The following is a 21,201-nucleotide window of genomic DNA, read 5'->3' on the forward strand; positions in this document are numbered from 1 at the left end:
CTTTAGTAACCTCTTGCAGCGGGGCCTGCAGAACAGGACCTGGCCTGTCACAACCCCCCCCCCCCCTTCATGATTAACAGCCTGACGAGACGACTCTGGTCTGAATAAACCAACTCTGTCTTGACGTCAAGACAACAACCTGACAACAGCTATCAGCCAAACAGCCAAACCGCCTGAACCGGTCCAGCAGAGAAGCCTTCTCCTGCCCCCACCTGTCCCCTCACCTATCCCTCGCTGAGCTAATCATAGTATTTGCTCTAGTTTTACAAGTTGGCAGACTTAATAGTTTATTTTGCCTTGGAAATTGGAAGGTGAGGGGAGGGGGTTAAACCCTGTAACTTCAAGACAGCATGGGGGGCGGGGGGGGGGGGGGGATTACAGAGTAGAGATCAGTTCCCCAGAGTGTTCCAAGTCTGGGTGGTGACTTTGGAGCAGGCAGGTCTCCACGAGGGTTAAATTCTCTGCAGGATTACTGCAGGCCCCCTGGTGGTACGGCAGCAGTGCCTGATTGCACTGCTCAAGAGAGAGGCTTAATCGCGCTGCAACCCTTTGCTTGTTGGATCAACAAGCGTCTCCTTGCCAGATAGATAAGTTTCACCTGGGGATGAGACGTGACTTAGAGGTGACACAGCCGCCGTGCACCTGACACTTGCACCTGATCACCCGCTGGGCCGGGCGGACGTGTTCTTCCTAGCACTGTGAAAGTATTTCCTCTAGGATTATACTCATGCCTGCCCCTCTCTTCCTCTCCAGCGTGTACTCGGTGCCCGCAGACCAGGACCAGAAGGTCTCTGTGTAGCTCCTGGGTTCCAGCCCCCCAGGACCCAGTAGAACACCGAAAAGAGGACCAATGCACTGACCACATATTTCACTCACAGGGTTAAGGGTTTAACCCCGGACAGGTTCAGGGTTTGACCCGGACAGGTTCAGGGTTTGACCCCGGACAGGTTTAGGTTAAGGCGCCATCTTGCATATCCCTGTATACTTGTATTTCTCGCTGCTGATCTGTGCCACGCTCATATTAATAATTAGAAAGTGATGTTTGCCTTTCTGTCATGCTTCAATCCTGCATTTTTGCATTATAATATGAACACACCATTTCACTTGGGAACATTTGGAACACATTAAGCCTTTTAATAAGATTCTATTTAAAGATGAAACGCGGGAGCCTTTAAATGTTTCTTTAAATGGAACGGCTTCTGTTGTGAGCGGGATTTCTCCCATTCCTCTCCGGCTAAGGTGCGTGGTGGAAACATTGATGTGGGGGATCTGTTGGGACAGACCTGCCACGAGCGGAACAGGCTTATTTCAAAGACAAACCGTGCTAATCCACAGCAGAGTGGCTCAGTTCTCACTTCGGTTTCCTCTTCATTTGCCTGACATCCCCTGTTCTTCACCCAGTAGGAGTGGCAGGAGGGGATGGGAGATAAAGCTGGCTTTCCCCACAACTCAGGCCAGGCTCAACTAGTGTGTGTGTGTGTGTGTGTGTGTGTGTGTGTGTGTGTGTGTGTGTGTGTGTGTGTGTGTGTATGCGTCTGTGTGTGTGTGTGCGTGTGTGCAGTGCTAGTTAGAACATCCTGTTGCGAGGCAGTGAATTAATCGACCGCCATGAATGATGACGTTTTTTTTCCCCCCACTTCCTCCAGAAGACAATCTCTCCAACGTCCTCAGCCTGGAAGATTGTAAATAAAATAAATAGCTCTATGATGGCTGGGGGTTGGGAAGATGGGGTTTTATAACCGGGACAGAGAGACAAGATGGGGGTGGGGGAGAGATTTTTATACCCGTGACAGAAAGACAAGGGGGAGGGGCGGGGCAGAATTTTCAAACAGCTTGTAATAGACCTCTGAAGAATAAGTCCCGGCTCCGAACCTCCCGGATCCCTCAGTCAAATGTCCATGGGAAATAACATGTGGTTGTAGAATGATCGTACATAACAAACTCTGTACTCAGCCTTGGGGGCGGGACTTATTCTTCAGAGGTCTATGGCTGATCACATTCAAACCTGTTGGCATGATATCACCCCTTTAAGGTGCGCTTCTGGGGTCTCCGACCTGGTCTCACCCTTTGGATGTGGTATATTGTTACGCCTACGATCGGTTAAAAATTGTATGTATAGGCATTGTATCTCATGGAAAAAATAAGACTGTATATATATATATATATATATATATATATATATATATATATACAAATATATATGTAAAAAAGGTTTCTCTTTTTATGATGTCATTCAGGCATGCGCTCTCTGCGTGCTTACTATGCAAGCTCTATCTAATACTACTAAACCATCTAACCATATAAGATAGTATAGTTGTTTTACATCATTGCTATACTATGTCATTCTACTAAACTATCTAACAATATGGGATAGTGCAGTAGTTTTACATAGCTGCTATACTATCTAATACTATTATGCTATAGTTACTTTACATTTTGTTATTACCTGTGCTACCAATACTCTTAAGCAAAGGGAAACAGCTGTTGCTCCTCGCTCTGTGTTCGCTCCACCTGGTGGTAAAGCAATACCCTCATTTCAAATGTTCTTGATCATATCAGCAATAAAATGTCTGTTTGCCATTTTCATGCTTTTTTAAAAATAAATATATAATGACAAAAACGGGCTCCTAATAAAAACAAACCACTTGTATTTCAGTCTAAAGTGGCTTGCTGTTTTCTTGTTACGCCAGCCAAGACATGCAGCATTACACATACAGGTAATCTCTTAAGTATTACTGTATTGGTCATTACTGTGACAAACACGTGTCATTACTATGACTAATAGAGACGTTGGAATACAGACACACACCTTCCCAGAACCGAAAACAACTGATAATTTTATTTTATTTACATCCTGACGTCGGCTGATGATTTCAATGTAATCAAAAACTGAAGTTATCTTGAATAATAAAAATTATGATTCGCCACTATCGGGCTGTTTACAACATCAAACAAAATGTGGATAGCATTGTTTCTGTTGGCTCAAAGCTAACCAAATATTGAAAAGTTGAACAAAATAGTCAAGTCAAAAAAGATGGCTGATACTACAAGAACCGTCACGTGTCCCATCGCGTCTCAAGTAGATTCCCCTTAACGGGTACCTAGAAGCAACGTGCATGGGTCCTTACAAGTATCAAAAGCAATATATGTGGGTCTTATTAAGGTTTGGTTATCTCTGTTAACCTAACTAAAGGCACACGTGTTTGTTTAGTTAGGTTTAGTAAGCTGGGTTAAAAAAACAAAGACACACATGTTTCATTTTGGTTTAGTCAGCGGGTTAACTCAAGACGCATACACTTGTGTCTATAGTTAGGTCTAAGTTAGGTTCAGTTATGTGCTTTAGTGATATTTAGTTAGCTAGGTAAACTAAAGACACGTATGCTTGTGGCTATAGGGAGGTTCAAAAAGCAGGTTAACTGAACTAAATGTATGTCTTTAGTTAGGTTAAGTTAGCTTGGTAAATAAACTGAAGACACGCTCAGTTGTGTCATTATGTTGAGTTAGCTAGGCTAACTTTAATGGAGGTCAACCAGAGTCCTGCAGTCTTCCCTGTCTGTTTTATTCATGTTGACTTCAAGTCTTCAGTGTTTTTCCATTCTTAGGCATGAGGCTTAGGCTCATGGTGCTGAGGCTTAGTCATACAAAGCACACCCATGTGCACACAGATGTGTAAACACACACATGCACACATACAAACACACACGCACAGACACAAACACAAGTGCGCGCACACACACACACACACACACACACACACACACACACACACACACACACACACACACACACACACACACACACACAGGCAAGGATTTTATTTAGGTAATTGTACTTTACTGATGCTTTCTGCACACACAACTCCAAAGTTAGTCTACACTTTACATAACTCTGCAGAAACTCTGTCCTCATTTTTTCTCCATTTGGTATGACCTGAAAAACACACACACAGAAAAACAAAAAAACACGCACATAGACAAACAGGTACACCCAGGAACGCCCACATTTACACACGTGCAAAGCAGAAAGGCAAAGCAAACAGCAAAGGATTAATAAGTCATGCAGTGACGTTCCACAGAACTAGGAAAAATGATTAACACTTGACGCCTCGCTGTTTAATCCATTATTGCATTGCGCAACACAAGTGCTGAATCCGGCCCGGCTGAGGCGTTCAGCACCACGCATACCCAGTCAGCATTCTGTCACCCGTGCACACATATATTTGAATTGATCCTTTAGTGTACACACACCCGTCTAAATGCTGCATTTCATCAGTACTACAAATCTTCAGGCACAATCAACTCGTCAGAGCTACCCGGCCCCATCACTGGTAGCCCGAGACCCCGGCCTAACCGTCAGCTTCCTTCCAACGTGTGCAACACATAAGTCCTCTTGAGAACCACAGAGGACGTAGACTACTGTCCTAGCTACATGATGGATGTACTGGGATGACTGTATGATTGATTGTATGTATAATATGTTTGATTGAATTGTAATGTCTAACGTTTGCGTATCTGTATGACGGTACCACATTGTGCACTGCACTTTTAATTACTCTCTTTATGAACTTTGGGCCCCCCTCTCAAAAGCTTTCAATAGCTTACTTGTGGGGATCCATTCATGCATGCCAAAGGATCATGCGGATGTCTAACTGGTCTGAATTGCAGATGTTTACCATTTTGGCAATGTATGAATATGAACTAATCTTGAAACTTGAAACTTAGAAAGTGTGAGTAGAGGACCATCAGGGAAGACGACCACAGCTCCTTACTTTGTGGCCCTCAGACGGCGGCATTTTGGCAGGCGTCCTCCGGGTCCGCCTGAGAGCAAATAGGAGCAGAGAAGGGGGGGGGGGGGAGGCGTCTTAGCGTAAATGTTGGGAGCGGTGCATTAGTACAAATCACGATACGATATGACACAACTTTATTAATCCCCCGTAGGATAAATTAGTTTGTTGCAACAGCCCAGCAGCAGTGGAAAAACACAGGATAAAAAAATACCATACAATACAACAAGAATACAAAGTACTAATGCAAACAAAAATAGACGCTAAAGGTAAATGCTAAACGAAATGCTAAAGTAAGGAGAAGAGTGTATAAACAATATAAACTAGAACTGCAAGCAGTTATGCAGGGGTCCAAGAAGTGTGCATTTCGCCGGCACAACGCGACAAGAAATGTGCGTTTTGCCGGCACGACGCGAAGCATGTGTTCAAAACGCTGCCCTGAACCTGTGGATACAAAGGATTTGACTGTGGTAGAAGTAGCAAGAAGTCAGTGTAGCGTTTTGGCGGCGTAATTTTGTAGACGATATACAATTTCCTCGTTTATTGCGCCCCCTAATAGCGAATTTTTCCGATTTTTTTATCGAACGACGTTAAGGTTAACACCAACATGTGTGTAAAATTTGGACTCGATCCGATGTGTAATTTTGGATTTCTTTGGATTTTTGATATTCCACGTCTAATTTAGCTAATAAACCAATATTCAAAACGCTACCGTTTCGTCGTCAAAGGTCGCATCAAAAAAGTGTCTGATGCATTCTTTGCGTGTGCGTCTGACGATGTCGTGTGCAAAGTTTGGTGTTGATTGGTCAAGAAATGTGGGAGGAGTAGGGAAAAAACTGTTTTGCGGTTTTCGCGATTTTGCGAAAAAGAATTATAGACGCAAATGGGCGTGGCCTATGCCAAAAGATGCAGCAGACTCCAGTGAATATGTGGGTACAAGTTTTTGACTGTGGGAGGTTCGGTGTGGGAGTTATAGCCCCAAACGCATCTTTCCTTGGTATAGCGCCACCTAGTGGCCGGCGTGTCTGGATTTGGTCGTCTGCTTAGAACTCAGGGCCCTGGATCTAGTCATGCAATTGGCGTGTCGGCACCATTTACGGTTTGGGCTGTGGGCACACTTTTAGGATTAGCATGTCGGAATAATAATAATCCTTACAAAAACAATAGGGATCCAACCTGTTGGCTTGGACCCCTAATGATCAATTCTAAAAAGTGCAAAGTGTGAACCACGGTAGGACTGAGGAGAGAGGGAGCTCCGGTAGGACTGAGGAGAGAGGGAGCTCCGAGCACTCACAGCCCAGCACCAGGAGGCCGAGGAGGAAGAGCACCGCCGCCACCACCAGCCCGGCCTTCCGCAGAGTAAAGTAATCTGCACACAAAGAACAACACCACGTCGCAGAGCCGCCACGGCAGGGTCCTGTTGTTGCTTCATAAAAACCCCATCCAAACGATATCACCTACCATACGTGAATCGTTTATCCAGCTCGTCGAAATCTATAGAGAGACAAGGGAGAGAAAGTCTGAGCTGTCTGCAGTTGGCGTATTGTGAGTCTGCGCCGCGGGGGGGATCCAAGTGTCTGTACACGGTCGTCTGTTGTTTGCACAGAGTGTGTTGGCAGGGGGAGAGCAGGTGGGTCCCAGCCGCCCTGGTGGGCTTCTGATCCTGTCAGGCTTGATACGCCCATCCATTAAAGGTAAGGTGTCGTAGATACTCCGATTAATGGCAAGTTAAAGGGTAAAAGATACGCCATCAGAGTAGAGGTAAAGTAAGGTGGAATAGAAGTTAAATTATTGATACTCTGTCAGATTAAAGGTAAATTAATGTGATTAGTACTCGGTCATTTGAAGGAAAGGTAAAGTGTCATAGGTACTCTGTCAGATTAAAAGTAAAGAAAGAATACTCGGTCAGATTAAAGGTAAAGGAAAGGTGAATATGCACTCTGTCAGATTAGTGGTAAAGTAAAGTGGAATAGGAACTCTTATCAGATTAAAGGTAAGTAAAGTGGAATAGGAACTCTATCAGATTAAAGGAAAAGTAAAGTGGATTAGGTACTTTATCAGATTAAAGGTAAAGTAAGGTTTAAAAAGTACTCTATCAGATTAGAGTTAAAGTAAGGTGGAATAGTTACCTTCGTTGGTGAAAAATTCTTTTTGTTTCCAGGGTGTTTGGGGTTTCATAGTTGGGGAAGAGTTTGTCTCTATGGATGAAATACAATCAATTAAATCACAATCCATTTCCCTTAATGATCATCGTTATCTTCTACTGTCCAAGCAACATGTTCAACTGGTTATTTTAATTTAATTTAATTTATGATGTACTATTGTATGATGAAACTTCTGAAGCGGCAAACTTTCCCTCTCTGACTTTCTGTTTCTGAGCACACCCTTCACTGTTCTATAATTCAACAGAATAATGAAGAGTGAACAGTTTTTCTAATTACCTGATAACAATAGATAAAAGACTCATATTCCAGGTAGCCTTTTTCAGCCACACATGGAAGAGAAACATCACACAAATCCTTTTCGTAGGAATTATCCACCGCTACAGTAACACACCGCTAACCATCGTATGCTACAGAAAGATTGCTCTGTACCTGGTTTGGTTGCTGTAGGCTTACTGGCTTCGGGCGTTGTTGACTTGTTGACAGCTAAGGGGGGACCACAAACATTACCTCCATTAAAGGTTTGAACGATACGGACCATGGTTCTACCTGATGGATGTGTGAGCTGCACCTGGTTGGGTGATCGCTGGTGGGATTGAAATGGGACCCGTTGTCATACTGATGTTTCCAAGTCCAGTCTTCTGAGGGATCACATCTCTTGTGGTTCTGCTCACAGCCGTAATGTTGTCTGCAAGGCCTGAAACTGTCCTGATTGTTAGACGGATATGCATATATATATATATATATATATATATATATATACACACATATATACATTTACCTATGTTCATTTGTATACATATAAACATCTAAACACATATTATCATATATATATAAATATAGATAGATATAAATACGTATACTTCTATACACATCTATACATAAAAACTCATAAAATACATGTGTGCATAAATACAAATATAAACCTACAGACAAATATAAACATTTATACACATAAACACAAATACACATATACATACATAAACATATGTACATAATACATATATACACGTCGATACACATATATACTTATAAATTCAGATCAACTAATCGACTAAAATGTCCCTCCTTTTTTCATGATCTAAATATGTGTGACTGTGTATCTTTGAAGAATCTTTACCATTGGTGGCAGGGGGCTCGCTGGACACTGTAACCATACTAGCTGTCGTGTTGAAAGCCCATGACCCTGTCACCATAAGAAACAAATCAGTTTCAATAAGTATGTAGGTGAAGAAATAAAATAGCATTGATGGTACAATCTGAGGATCCAAACCATGATGCAAATCACATTTAAGCTCTAAGGCTCGAGGTGTTCACCATGTGACACAGGCCTCTGTAAGTCATAGACAGGACATAAGCATATAAGGGATATATATATATATATGTAGACATATCAGAATAAGAGATATTAAATAACGTGCAAATGTAAATACATACTGTATGTTGGGTCAAATAGAAAATAATAGAATAAGCTCAACATGCTACTCCAGCCCAATAGTGAAAGTGGATGCAGACGTCCATGCACGGCAGCTCACACAACCCCTGAGAGTTGGGTGCGTGGGCCAAGGCGGTCCAACACAGCCACACAGAAGCCCTTCTCAAGGGGCCCTCTCTTGTTTAGAGAGCCTTGGGACAGTAGGGCCGCTGTCCTCCTCTTCCTCCACACGACTCACGTCAAACACCCTCCACACTGTGTTATTAAACATGAGCCCCAACGCGGGCAGGCGCCGGAGTACGAGCCCACTGAGAAAGCTGGTTCTGGTGGTGGGCTGGAGGGGATCTCATGAAATCACCTGAATGATATTTAGTGAACATTCTGGGGGGGAACAAGCTGCTTTTTTGCTGAACTCACCTTGTAATATTAGAAGGAGTAAGAAGGCGGAACAAATCTGAAAACGCATAGAAAGGAAGTCAACCAAAAAAAAGGGGAAATAATTAAACTCTCACACACACCCACATGGATGTAAAAAATTCACCCCCGTCCATTTAACTCTAATACACCCCTTTGCATGTAACTCTAACTCCCCCATGCACGTTATTACAATATATATACAATGCATGTAACTCTAATACACCACATGCATGTAAGTCTAATACACCCCCTTGCAAGTAACTCTAATACTCCCCAATGCATGCATCTCGACCGGTTTAGTTGTATTAATGAAGCCATTGGGACAGTGCACCCTGTTCCTGATTTCTAATAAAAAACACCGCTCCAATGCAGCCCCACCTGTTTTTAATTATAATGGCAGATAATGAAGACGACAGACGCAGCATTTAAAACAACTCTCAATCTTGCGACACCATTTCTTTGCACGCACACGCAAACAAAAGAAAGGTTAATTCGTCATGTTGCTTCATATCCACTGGAGCGCGTGGATCCGTCTGTCACGATCGACCGACAACGGTGTTCAAGTCTTGACAACTGACAGGTTCACGCGGCTTCAAAATGGCGGCTCTCTGCGGACCAGCCGAAGCTGAGGGTACATGTGAGTGACAGGAGTTGTGCTGGCAGACCGCGCGGGGTTTCGTCTCTTCTGAGTGATTGTCAAACAGATGAAGAAGTTTCGTTTGATCATTAATGATTGTATGATAACGAAACAAAGTTGAATCGTTTCGGTTATCAAAGGTAGGCCTGCATGTGGAATGTGTGTCACATCGTTCTTTGTTTGTCTTCATGTTGTGCTTCCAGTAAGTAAATGAGAAGCACTTTAGTGGTTTTACCAATTTAGATATAAATGGGACACTGAGAATGTATCAATATTAACTCCATGCAGAGAGGAAACCCAACTAGTACCTGTCTCTGTTCATCCTCACTCAATCACTCAATCAGTACCTCCCACTCCCTTACTCAATTCACCAAACCCTCACCACGCCAAACAACAAGCAAACCATCGCCGAACCAAACCCTCACCAAGCCAAATCCTCACCAAACCCTCACCAAGCCAAACCCTCACCAAACAACATGCATTTTGCTCACCTTGGTGCCCATGGTGTCCGTGGTCGTGGTAGTAGTCATGCCAGTGCTCAGTAAGGTGCGGCTCGCCCTCCGTTGTGCTACATGTGAAGAGCAATGAGAAACCGTTATTCTCCACGCCCATGTGCTCCCGTCCTCCACTTCCTCAAAGGTCTGTCAGTCTCTCGCTCACCCGCTCTTGCTCATGGCAGAAAAACCCTCTCCTTGCTCTGTCTGAGGGCATTGTACTTGTTGTCTTCTAGGGCTAGAGACCAGGCAGGCTTTTGAAGGAAGTAGTGAAGCAGCTCAGTTTATCGGTCTACAGCACAGATGTCCTTTTGGCTTTGGTCTTAGATCACCAGGGCTTGCATCGGTTGTCACTTGTGGATGTTTGTTTCTCTTCCTTCAATGAAAGCAATTCAATCCTAAACTGAAATTGAAAAAGTATTTACGGCTCGAATCCAAAACAAACCCACGCTTTCTCACTTAAGAACAAATGTTATTTTAAAAAAAGGGCAGAAACACATATTTTACCTTGAAACATTGTATTCTTCAAGTTTGACCAAAAGATGTACACAGTGGTTACGGGTTTCCTCTTTCCTGACCATGAAAACACACAAATGCTAACATAACAAAGCTGCTTAAGACTTTATGTTTCTGCTCAATAGACCAACAGGACTCGTAGGCAGGGGCAGAAAACAGTTGAATTGACCTCCCGACGTGACAATAGACAAGGCGTCCCATTCAACCGGACAAAGGACAGCACTTGGCCCAATTCTGGAGGCCCTTTGGAGTCGGCCACAAGTCACCCGCTCCATGTTTGTGTTCATTTGATGACATCACTGGGGCTTCATTCATCTGCTCTAAAAATGTCCTGCTGATTATTCTCCAGATATGCGTCTATATGTGTTCTACATATCTCTAAATATCACTCTCCATTGTATCTCAAACCACATCACAAGCCTTCTGGAGAGTGTGAGTGTGCATTGTGTTAATAATGTTATTAGCATAATTCAGAAGAATTGCAGAAGATCTGAATCTATAAATAAGATCAAATATCTCAATATCAAATGTAGATTATTTTAGCGTTGGCTTTGTTCTGTCAGGTGTTTCATGAAGTATAATATACTGTAAATAACATATTTATCTTAACACAAATTAATATGCACTTCAATTATTTACAAATAAATCCATATTACAGGACATAATATTCCCTAAAGGCCAAATCTTATTATATTTAGTGAAACCTAACATTGCAGTAATATTTCTGTTGAATGTTTCCAAATAAAATAAAATAATAAGAGCCTAATAAAAGGCTACAGGGAGAGGGAGGGGGGTTGAGGTGTGTGTGTGTGTGTGTGTGTGTGTGTGTGTGTGTGTGTGGGGGGGGTAGGGTTAGGGTTAGGGGGGGGGGGGGGGGGGGGGGGTCTATGGCCAAAGCTAATTAAAGGCTCAAATGCACTCTTTTTATGTTCTTAATTGTGCACTCAGGCGTTCAAGCTCCCGCAGGACTCTCCTGTTCACAATACATCAGAATTCTGAGAGAAAGAGAGGGATAGAGAGAGAGAGAGAGAGAGAGAGAGAGAGAGAGAGAGAGAGAGAGAGAGAGAGAGAGAGAGAGAGAGGGAGGGAGGGAGAGAGAGTAACAGAAAACGAGAGGCAGAGCGAGTGAGGCAGAGAGAGAGTGAGGCAGAGAGAGAGTGAGGCAAAGAGAGAGTGAGGCAAAGAGAGAGTGAGGCAAAGAGAGAGTGAGGCAAAGAGAGTGAGAGAGCGAGACAAAGATACAGACAGAAACAAAGATACAGACAGAGACAACGATAGAGATAGAGACAGAGACAGATAGAGACAGAGACAGATAGAGACAGACAGAGAGAGAGAGACACTGAGAGAGACAAAGATAGTGAGAAAAAAGAGAGAGAGAAATAGAGTGTGACAGAGATACAGCGAGAGAAAGAGAGAGAGATTGAGACAGTGATACAGAGAAAAAGATGCAGAGACACAGAGCGAGAGAGACAGAGACAGAGAGAGGGTTAAAATGGACGTTGACATACAGTATTGAGCTGTCAACACTTCAATTGAGTGCAGACGAGTGTTTCCCCCGAGCCGCAGCGACTTCGTGGCAGACGTGCGGGTACAACAAGCCACGGCACCAGCGCGGCACTCACTTCTGACAGGAAGTTAAACAATCGCGGGGTAATGAGACAAACAGGTCTTGGCAGCCGTGATGGAGAAGAGCAGCTCTAATTGAGAGAAAGATTCATCTCCCCGCATCAGAACCTGCAGGAACGCAACAGTGCTGATGTTTGGTTTTGTCTCATGGTTTTTATGTTTTCCCCAAACATTAACGCTGTCATAGACATTGTTGTTGTTCCGTCGATTTTTTTATTTCACAACTTCCTACAGGAGTCAACATCAGTTTCAGCCGGTCTGCTCTGAATGACAGAACAATCCACTGCAACTCCGAGCCCGCCTCATTAAAACGGAAGCTCTCTTTCGTTTTGTGCCACTTTGATTTGGTTAAATAAACCGTGCATTATTTAGTGTTCCCCAATTCCTCTGTTTGTTCACGTGATTAGCGAACGGCGTCGACGCGCCGCAGTGAAGAGGAAGCGTTGAATTAGGGCGTGTGTTGGTTGAGATAGACTATGACTAAAGGAAGTTGTGTTCTCGAGTTTCCTGTCTGACATACACCCACGCAGATGCGGGCACACACACACACACACACACACACACACACACACACACACACACACACACACACACACACACACACACACACACACACACACACACACAAACAAACCACACACACGCGCATACAAACATACACGCACATACACACGCTCACACACACACACACACACACACACACACACACACACACACACACACACACACACACACACACACACACACACACACACACACACACATACACACACTCACACCTCATCAGTTGACATCAACTGTCTGAGAGAAAGCTCAGGATATCACTTGGTTTCCAAACACACAGAATAAGACTAGCAGCAACTGTTGAACATACATTCAGCTAACAGCAGAGGAATGCGTGGGATCAGACTAAAGCCTGGTGATTCAGAGAGGAAACGCTGTTGTCCATTCCCCTAGCGTCAGAGCAACGCGTCAGTGCCACATCCATACCACCAATCGGGAACCGTTTGGCCTCAGGCGCAATGGACGCAGCAATGATGACAATGCTCTGGTGATGACTAAACTTGGCGTCTCTTTTGGAATGACTCATTGAGGACAATATATATGTGTATATATATATATATATATATATATATATATATATATATATATATATATATATATATATATATATATATATATATATACTGTATATATATATATATATCTTTGCTCTTGTGTGTGTGGGTGCGTGTGTGCTCTTGTGTGTGTGTGGGTGTGTGTGTGTGTGGGTGTGTGGGTGTGTGTGTGTGTATTTGTCTGTGCATGGAGGGAGTGTGTGTGAGTGAGGTTTGAAGATGAGTTTGGTGGCTAGCTGGAGAGAGTTCAAGATCCCAGCACCTTTTTAATATCCCTTTATTCAGCTGAGGAGGGAAATCTCGTTGGTAAATACAAAAAGGAACATATGATATTTGAAACTCAGCAATAGAGAAAGGTAAATATGAGAACTAGGATAGATGTTTGAGAGTGAAGTGCATGACTATTTTCAACTAATACAACATAATAAAAGCTGTTTCAGAGAATTGGCATTAAACATGCATATGAATAATATGCATATAAATTAAGTGTGTGATCTATTTCCAAGAGAAAAAAATATACATAAAAATATCGTATTGTACAATACTCTGCCTTTATTGACAAATCGACATTAAATTATAATACTTCACTGAGTAATGAGTCAACATTAGACCAGCTCCCCTCGGAGTTCAAAGGGCAATTCATAATCCCTGGAGGTCAACCCGTCGTCAGCCGGCCTACGCAGTCCTCTGCTCCCCTGCTGAGAGACAGACAGGTCGGCCCAGGTTAGTGTCCTACCCCTACGAGCAGACAGACAGTTATCCCCTCTTACCCCTAAGAGCAGACAGACAGTTACCAGCTCTTACGTTCTCCTATGACCAGACAGACAGTTATCACCTTCAACCCCTAAGACAAGAAAGACAGCCATCCCCTCCTACCACTACGAGCAGACAGACAGTTATCACCTCCTACCCCTACGACCAGATAGACAGTTTTAGGCTTCTATGTTATCCAATGACCAGATAGACAGTTATTAGCTCCCATGTTCTCCTATGACCAGACAGACCGTTATCAGCTCCTACCCCTACCAGACAGACAGCTATCACCACTATGATTGCCAGACCGGGGTTCTGGTACTGACCTGAGGACAGCCTAGAGGGTCCGGTGGAGGAAACAAGGCGGGGGTCTCTGGCACATCCGGTCTCCAACCAAACTCTCTCACCGTCTCATACTCATGACCAGGAGGCTCACCGGGATAGTGCACGGGATAGTGCACGTGATCTGGGAGAAAGAAAGTTGGCAGAGGTGAGAACACACTGAGATGTCTCACCAGACCTATAGTGAGTGGACTCACCATGGCTATAGTGAGTTGTCCTACAGTGAGTTGTCTCACCAGTCCTATAGTGAGTGGACTCACCATGGCTATAGTGAGTTGTCCTACAGTGAGTTGACTCACCAGTCCGATAGTGAGTTGTCTCTCCAGTCCTATAGTGAGTTGACTCACCATGGCTATAGTGAGTTGTCCTACAGTGAGTTGTCTCTCCAGTCCTATAGTGAGTGGACTCACCATGGCTATAGTGAGTTGTCCTACAGTGAGTTGACTCACCAGTCCCATTGTCTCTCCAGTCCTATAGTGAGTTGACTCACCATGGCTATAGTGAGTTGTCCTACAGTGAGTTGTCTCTCCAGTCCTATAGTGAGTGGACTCACCATGGCTATAGTGAGTTGTCCTACAGTGAGTTGTCTCTCCAGTCCTATAGTGAGTTGACTCACCATGGCTATAGTGAGTTGTCCTACAGTGAGTTGTCTCTCCAGTCCTATAGTGAGTTGTCCTATAGTGTGTTGCCTCACCAGTCCTACAGTGAGTTGTGCTGTCTCACCAGTCCTACAGTGAGTTGTGTTGTCTCACCAGTCCTACAGTGAGTTGTGTTGTCTCACCAGTCCTACAGTGAGTTGTGTTGTCTCACCAGGCCTATAGTGTATTGTGTTGTCTCACCAGGCCTATAGTATGTTGTGTTGTCTCACCAGTCCTACATTGTCTTGTGTTGTCTCACCAGTCCTATAGTGAGTTGTGTTGTCTCACTAGTCCTATAGTGAGTTGTCCTATAGTGAGTGGTCTCACCAGACCTATAGTGGGTTGTCTCTCCAGGCCTATAGTTATTTGTTTCACCTTGTCAATATATAGTGAGTTGTCGCACCAGTCCTATAGTGTGCAGTCTCACCAGACCTATAGTGAGTTTTCTCTCCAGGCCTATAGTTATTTGTTTCACCAGGTCTATCTATAGTGGGTTGTCTCTCCAGGCCTATAGTTATTTGTTTCACCAGGTCTATCTATAGTGGGTTGTCTCTCCAGGCCTATAGCTATTTGTTTCACCAGGTCTATCTAGAGTGGGTTGTCTCTCCAGGCCTATAGTTATTTGTTTCACCAGGTCTATCTATAGTGGGTTGTCTCTCCAGGCCTATAGTTATTTATTTCACCAGGTCTATCTATAGTGGGTTGTCTCTCCAGGCCTATAATTATTTGTTTCACCAGGTCTATCTATAGTGGGTTGTCTCTCAAGGCCTATAGTTATTTGTTTCACCAGGTCTATCTATAGTGGGTTGTCTCTCCAGGCCTATAATTATTTGTTTCACCAGGTCTATCTATAGTGAGTTGTCTCTCCAGGGCTATTGTCATTTGTTTCACCAGGTCTATCTATAGTGAGTTGTCTCTCCAGGGCTATTGTCATTTGTTTCACCAGGTCTATCTATAGTGAGTTGTCTCTCCAGGGCTATTGTCATTTGTTTCACCAGGTCTATCTATAGTGAGTTGTCTCACCGGTCCTGTAGTGTGCAGTCTCACCCGGCCTGTGCGTCTCCTCAGCGTAGGGTTGAAGCCGTGGACGATAGTCTCTTAAAGGGTAATAGTTTTGACTCTCCTGTAATGCCAGAGAAAAATAACATGAGGTTTGTACGAACGATGCGTCGCATAACTATTCACACATTATTATATACAGTTTCGCTATGTATAGTGTGATATTATCTATCGATGCATATATCTTCAACAGGAGGTTTAACCACTCGCATTTACGATCGTCATTTCAATCTGCACACTTGTGTTTATAGCGGTGCCTGTAAAACCTTGAGTCACCTTCTCTCGCACCACTGCCCCGGACTACATGAGGCCCGTTCCATAATAAAAAGGAACACGACCCCCTCGATGTAATCCTCGTGTCAAAACGACCGCTTACCGCCCTGTGACACAAACACACGCAGCGCTCGGCTTTGTTCTTTGTTCGGCCGGGCTTATGTCTCCAAATATCAATCAATACCTGGGATGGAGACGCCAGGGGACATCTGGCGATCAGATAGTATTTGTGGTCAACTCGGTTTCATTAGGCCAGTACGATGGTCGCGACTTATGCCAGAGAAATAAACCGATCGTACAACCGTTGATTGTATCAAGATTAAAAAACAAATCTGTTGATGCACCAGGCCCAACATGCTCGCAGGTTTTAGTTCTGTACCCCCAACATGGTCAATTGGTTATTGTTTTTCTGTAGTTTCACTATAGAGCAATGGTTCTTAAATGGGGGTACGCGTACCCGTAATGGTACTTTGGGGTACTGCAGGGGGTACAGTTAGAAAAGCTAACTGTACAAAATGTTTCTCCCTGAGCAACTTTAAAATTCTGAAAGCTAGATCAATAGAAAATCTGGAAAATGGGCAAGTGGATGAAACGTTGCCCTTTCAATGTTCATGTTTACACTGCAAAATAGAGCGCACATACATTATTGAAGTTCATCTCCCAAAAATAAATTATACCGGTGAAGGGGGTAGCAAAAATAATATCTTAAAGGGGGTACACTAGTATAAAAAAGTGTGAGAACCACTGCTACAGAGGACAGGCGGAGACGTAGGAATCATGGTTCACTTACGTTGTTCATTAACAGAAAGGTCAGGTCCAGGACTCGTAGAATCGTAAGAAACGTTGGCACAGCACGGCAACGTTTGAGATCCATTTGCACTTTGCTTGACAACGCCTCTACGAGAAATGATGTCCAGACGACAACATACATCACTACAATCTAGGTGACCTACATCCCCTGTGGTGGCCGTTTAGACAACGGTTGTCTACATCTTGGGTTATCTCCCGTCCAGTCTCGATCTCACAACCTCAATTTCACCAACCGTCTATTCGTGATTTGATCTGAGATTTCAAAACCCTTGCATAAACATGGCCTCTGTCGCAACACGAGACGTCTCGGATCAAAGTTCCGCTTAAAGTGACTCAAAATAAAAAATGAATCAAAACAAAGATCATGAAGATCAAGTTCCATTTTAGAGTTTACCCCCTCACCCCCCAACGGCCCTTTCCAACGCCAGACCTGCCAACACAGAACAGTCAACGTTTCATTAAAGCCCCCCTCTCCGGCACTCTGTCCAGACACAGCTCACACAACATTTTCCTTCAAGACTCAAATCCTTGCTGGCCTTTTACAAAGCACAAGATGATGGCTTGACAGCGACTGGGGTGCGAAGCGCATGCTAATGGTGAGTTATTGATCTGAATAACTTTTTCAGAGGTTTTTTTGCAATCTGCTAATCCTTCCTTTTTTTGTGAGGTCTATGTCCTTCACAAGTAAGGCCTCGATCCTCTACTATTTAGGCTTACGTCCTCCACTAGTTAGGCCTACGCTAGTTAGTCCTTCGTCCTCCACTAGTTAGGCCTTCATCCTCCACTAGTTAAGCCTACGTCCTCAACTAGTTAGGCCTTCGTCCTCCACTAGCTAGGATTCCACTAGTTAGGCCTACCTCCTCCACTAGTTAGGCCTACCTCCTCCACTAGTTAGGCCTAGGTCCTCCACTAGTTAGGCCTCCACTAGTTTGGCCTAAGTCCTCCACTAGTTAGGCCTCCACTAGTTAGTCCTAGATCCTCCACTAGTTAGGCCTCCACTAGTTAGTCCTAGATCCTCCACTAGTTAGGCCTCCACTAGTTAGGCATACATCCTCCACTATAGTTAGGCATACGTCCTCCACTAGTTAGGCATACGTCCTCCACTAGTTAGGCATACATCCTCCACTAATTAGGCCTAGGTCCTCCACTAGTTAGGCCTCCACTAGTTTGGCCTAAGTCCTCCACTATTTAGGCCTCCACTAGTTAGTCCTAGATCCTCCACTAGTTAGGCCTCCACTAGTTAGTCCTAGATCCTCCACTAGTTAGGCCTCCACTAGTTAGGCATACGTCCTCCACTAGTTAGGCCTCCACTCCTCCACTAGTTAGGCCTACGTCCTCCGCTAGTTAGACATACGTCTTCCACTAGTTAGGCCTACGTCCTCCGCTAGTTAGGCCTACGTCCTCCGCTAGTTAGGCATACGTCCTCCACTAGTTAGGCCTACGTCCACCACTAGTTAGGCCTACGTCCACCACTAGTTAGGCCCACATCCCCCTGCCCATTGTCTGTGTATTGACACGTTATCCACTGTGTAACCCGTGTTATGAACCCTAACCCTCACCGCGCCATAGCTCTCGTAGACGTTGCTCTGCGTCTCGGATCCAGAGTCGGTGATGAGCGTCCGCTGCGCGGCGGCGTTGATCTTCTCCCGGCTCTCGTAGCGCCCGGAGCCGTCCCCCGCGGTGCCCCCGGACCTGCAGAGAGGAGGGGTAAGCCGTGAGTTCCTTCCCTTCACAGCCTCCCCCACACTCCTCCACCCCTTCCTCATTTTCTCACTTCTACTTTCCTTTCCTTTCCCTTTTTCTCACTTCCTTCTTTTGCGGCCACTCGTCCAGCTCTAGATATCATGGCTCGAACAACATACGCAATGCAATAATGTAGTGCAGATCTATGCTTCCCTGTTCTATGTCTTTAGGTTACTCATTATTAATATCGTATAATAAAGAAGTACAGATCTTTGTTACCCTGTTCTATGTCTTTAGGATGCTCATTATTAATGTCATATAATAATGTAATACAGATCCATGTTACCCCGTTCTAGGATTTAGGTAATATAATGTTAATATAATATTCTACATATGTAATACAGATCTATGCTATGTCGTTTCTACGTCTTCAGGTAATATAACACTAATATCATGTCATGCATAATGCATGTTAGGGATGCTGATGCCTCCCTCCTCTAATGAGGCTCTGGGTCAGCCGTCAAGGTTGCCATGTCTTCATCAGTCCTCCAGCAGAACATTGACTCACCCGGCCGCCTCGCTCTTCTTCTCATCCAACACACTGCTCTGGTCTGACGTTGTGCTTCTCCCTGGAGGACATCAGAAGCCCGGAACCAGGAATCAGGGAGCAGGGACAAGGAACAGATACCGGGAACCATGGACCAGGAGTCAGTGATCAGGACCCAGGAACAGAGACCAGACACAAGGAACAGAAACCAGTGACAGGGAGTGAACCCGGGGACTATGAACCAGATACCAGGAACAGAGACCAGACACCAGGAACATAAACCAGTGACAGGGAGCGAACCAGGGGACCATGAACCAGATACCAGGAACAGAGACCAGACACCAGGAACATAAACCAGTGACAGGGAGCGAACCCGGGGACCATGAACCAGATACCAGGAACAGAGACCAGGAACAGAGACCAAGAACCCGGCCCCAGGAGTCATAAGCCAGGAACCAAGAACCACGGAGAAAGACCGTCAGAACCTTCAACATAAAGACCTACAGATCCACGTGTCACTCAGGAGAAACACACACACACACATACTCACACACACAAACACTCACACGCACAATTCTAAGCAGCCGAGAGCGGGACATTAAACTAACAGATGAGAGGACGGGGAGATAAACAGCTGATCCGACCGATGCCAAGGGCACGCCTAGAGACGGAGGGTGAGAGTTGAGGAGCAGAGTGAGGGGGTGGAGAGGCGGGGTGAGAGGGCGGGGTGGTGATGGCGGAGGCGTGGTGGTGGAAGTGACAGCTCATTTGAGATTCAAAGTCACCTCGTTATAGATCGTCCGCGGCACCGGGACGGCCCACCTACCTGTGTGCAGGCGCCTCTGTCTCCATCTCCAGCCCAGGACGAAGCCCACCGCGTTGGAGGCCAACAGGACCACGGCCACAGCGCTCAGCGTCGAGGTCAGGTACATCGGGAGGCCTACTGGGAAAAATAAGAGATTTGTGAATGCTAAGTGGACTGCCTTTATGCAGTAATTTTCTAACCAGTGGCCACTCGAAGCGCTTTACAATATTGCCTAACATTCATACAACTGTCTCGGGTGTACGTGCATACAGGAAGGTGCTGAGCTCCATCAGGGCCCAGCCTCGGCCCGCTGTATCCAGCACTTACCAGAAGGTCCCGTGTCTTCACCTGAGCCACTCCGGTCCTCCACAAACCAATCTGGAGAAGGAGACATAAGGCAGCGTGAACACCTGACGGACTCCTGCTCACCACCACCAAGTCGCACTTATTGTATGTTGTACGTCCTCACTCTTAAAAAAATAGCATTTAGTATTGTGTAGCATCCTATCCTTTGTTGTAGACAGGGAATGGATTAACCTAGCGATTGTAAGTGCTTGGCACTTGGTTCTATGAAGATCCGTACTGTACCGACGGATATAATGTTGTTTCTGTTGTTTCTGACAAATGTCCTTAATGTTAGTTGCTTTGGATAAAAGCTACTGCTAAATGAAAATGTAAACGTCATTCCACGAGCAGCGTTGACCAGAGAGTCTCCTCTGACCGTCGGTGGTGGCGACCAGCGACGCTGCGTCCTCGTAGCCGCTCTCTCCGATGGCGTTCAGGGCGGCGATGGAGAAGTTGTAGGTGGTGCTCGGCGCCAGGTTGGTGACGGTGTACACGGCGGTGGACAGAGGGAAGACGTCCACGTAGGTGAAGCTGTTGCTGTGGGGTGCCCGGTACCTGTCAATCAGAGGCCTCGTCAGTGTCACTAGCCCCCCCCTGTGGCGGTCGTCGTCATTGTTGTGTTGTCGTTGTTTATTTGTATAACGGATGGGAGATGACCTTATACGGTAGCTCTGGGCCAGACCTCCGTTGAAGCCCGGGATCCACTCCAGGGTGACGGAGCTGTAGGAGACCCCCACCAGGCCCACGGACGAGGGGGG

General features: G+C 45.1%; 2 protein-coding genes across 5 annotated transcripts; both read right to left on the bottom strand.

Annotated features, from left to right (window-relative positions):
- Positions 1-2,817: 2,817 nt before the first annotated feature.
- On the bottom strand, positions 2,818-10,245 carry fxyd5 (FXYD domain containing ion transport regulator 5). 2 transcript variants are annotated; one of them, XM_030369430.1, is made up of 11 exons: positions 10,095-10,243; positions 9,926-10,002; positions 8,798-8,834; positions 8,066-8,131; positions 7,517-7,648; positions 7,378-7,431; positions 6,913-6,981; positions 6,245-6,277; positions 6,078-6,152; positions 4,769-4,817; positions 2,818-3,930 (listed from the first exon to the last, which is right to left on the bottom strand). In XM_030369430.1, exons 2-11 carry the CDS (start codon positions 9,962-9,964, stop codon positions 3,906-3,908), a joined length of 579 nt encoding a protein of 192 aa, XP_030225290.1. In that variant the 5' UTR covers positions 9,965-10,002; positions 10,095-10,243; the 3' UTR covers positions 2,818-3,905. The 2 variants fall into 2 exon arrangements, with proteins under 2 accessions (XP_030225290.1, XP_030225288.1); XM_030369428.1 differs by lacking the exons at positions 2,818-3,930; positions 4,769-4,817 and adding an exon at positions 4,860-5,106 and having other exon boundaries at positions 5,980-6,152; positions 10,095-10,245.
- A 3,203-nt stretch (positions 10,246-13,448) lies between these two features.
- On the bottom strand, positions 13,449-21,201 carry nphs1 (NPHS1 adhesion molecule, nephrin; the record flags this gene model as incomplete). Of its 3 annotated transcripts, none has more annotated exon segments than XM_030369381.1 (9): positions 13,449-13,886; positions 14,268-14,407; positions 15,969-16,044; positions 18,623-18,755; positions 19,315-19,375; positions 20,120-20,233; positions 20,426-20,476; positions 20,820-20,998; positions 21,101-21,201. In XM_030369381.1, coding segments are annotated over 9 exon segments (948 nt in total), but the record flags the coding sequence as incomplete, so codon positions are not given.

The sequence above is a fragment of the Gadus morhua genome, chromosome 11, assembly GCF_902167405.1.
Source record: "Gadus morhua chromosome 11, gadMor3.0, whole genome shotgun sequence".
Classification (NCBI taxonomy): Eukaryota; Metazoa; Chordata; class Actinopteri; order Gadiformes; family Gadidae; genus Gadus; species Gadus morhua.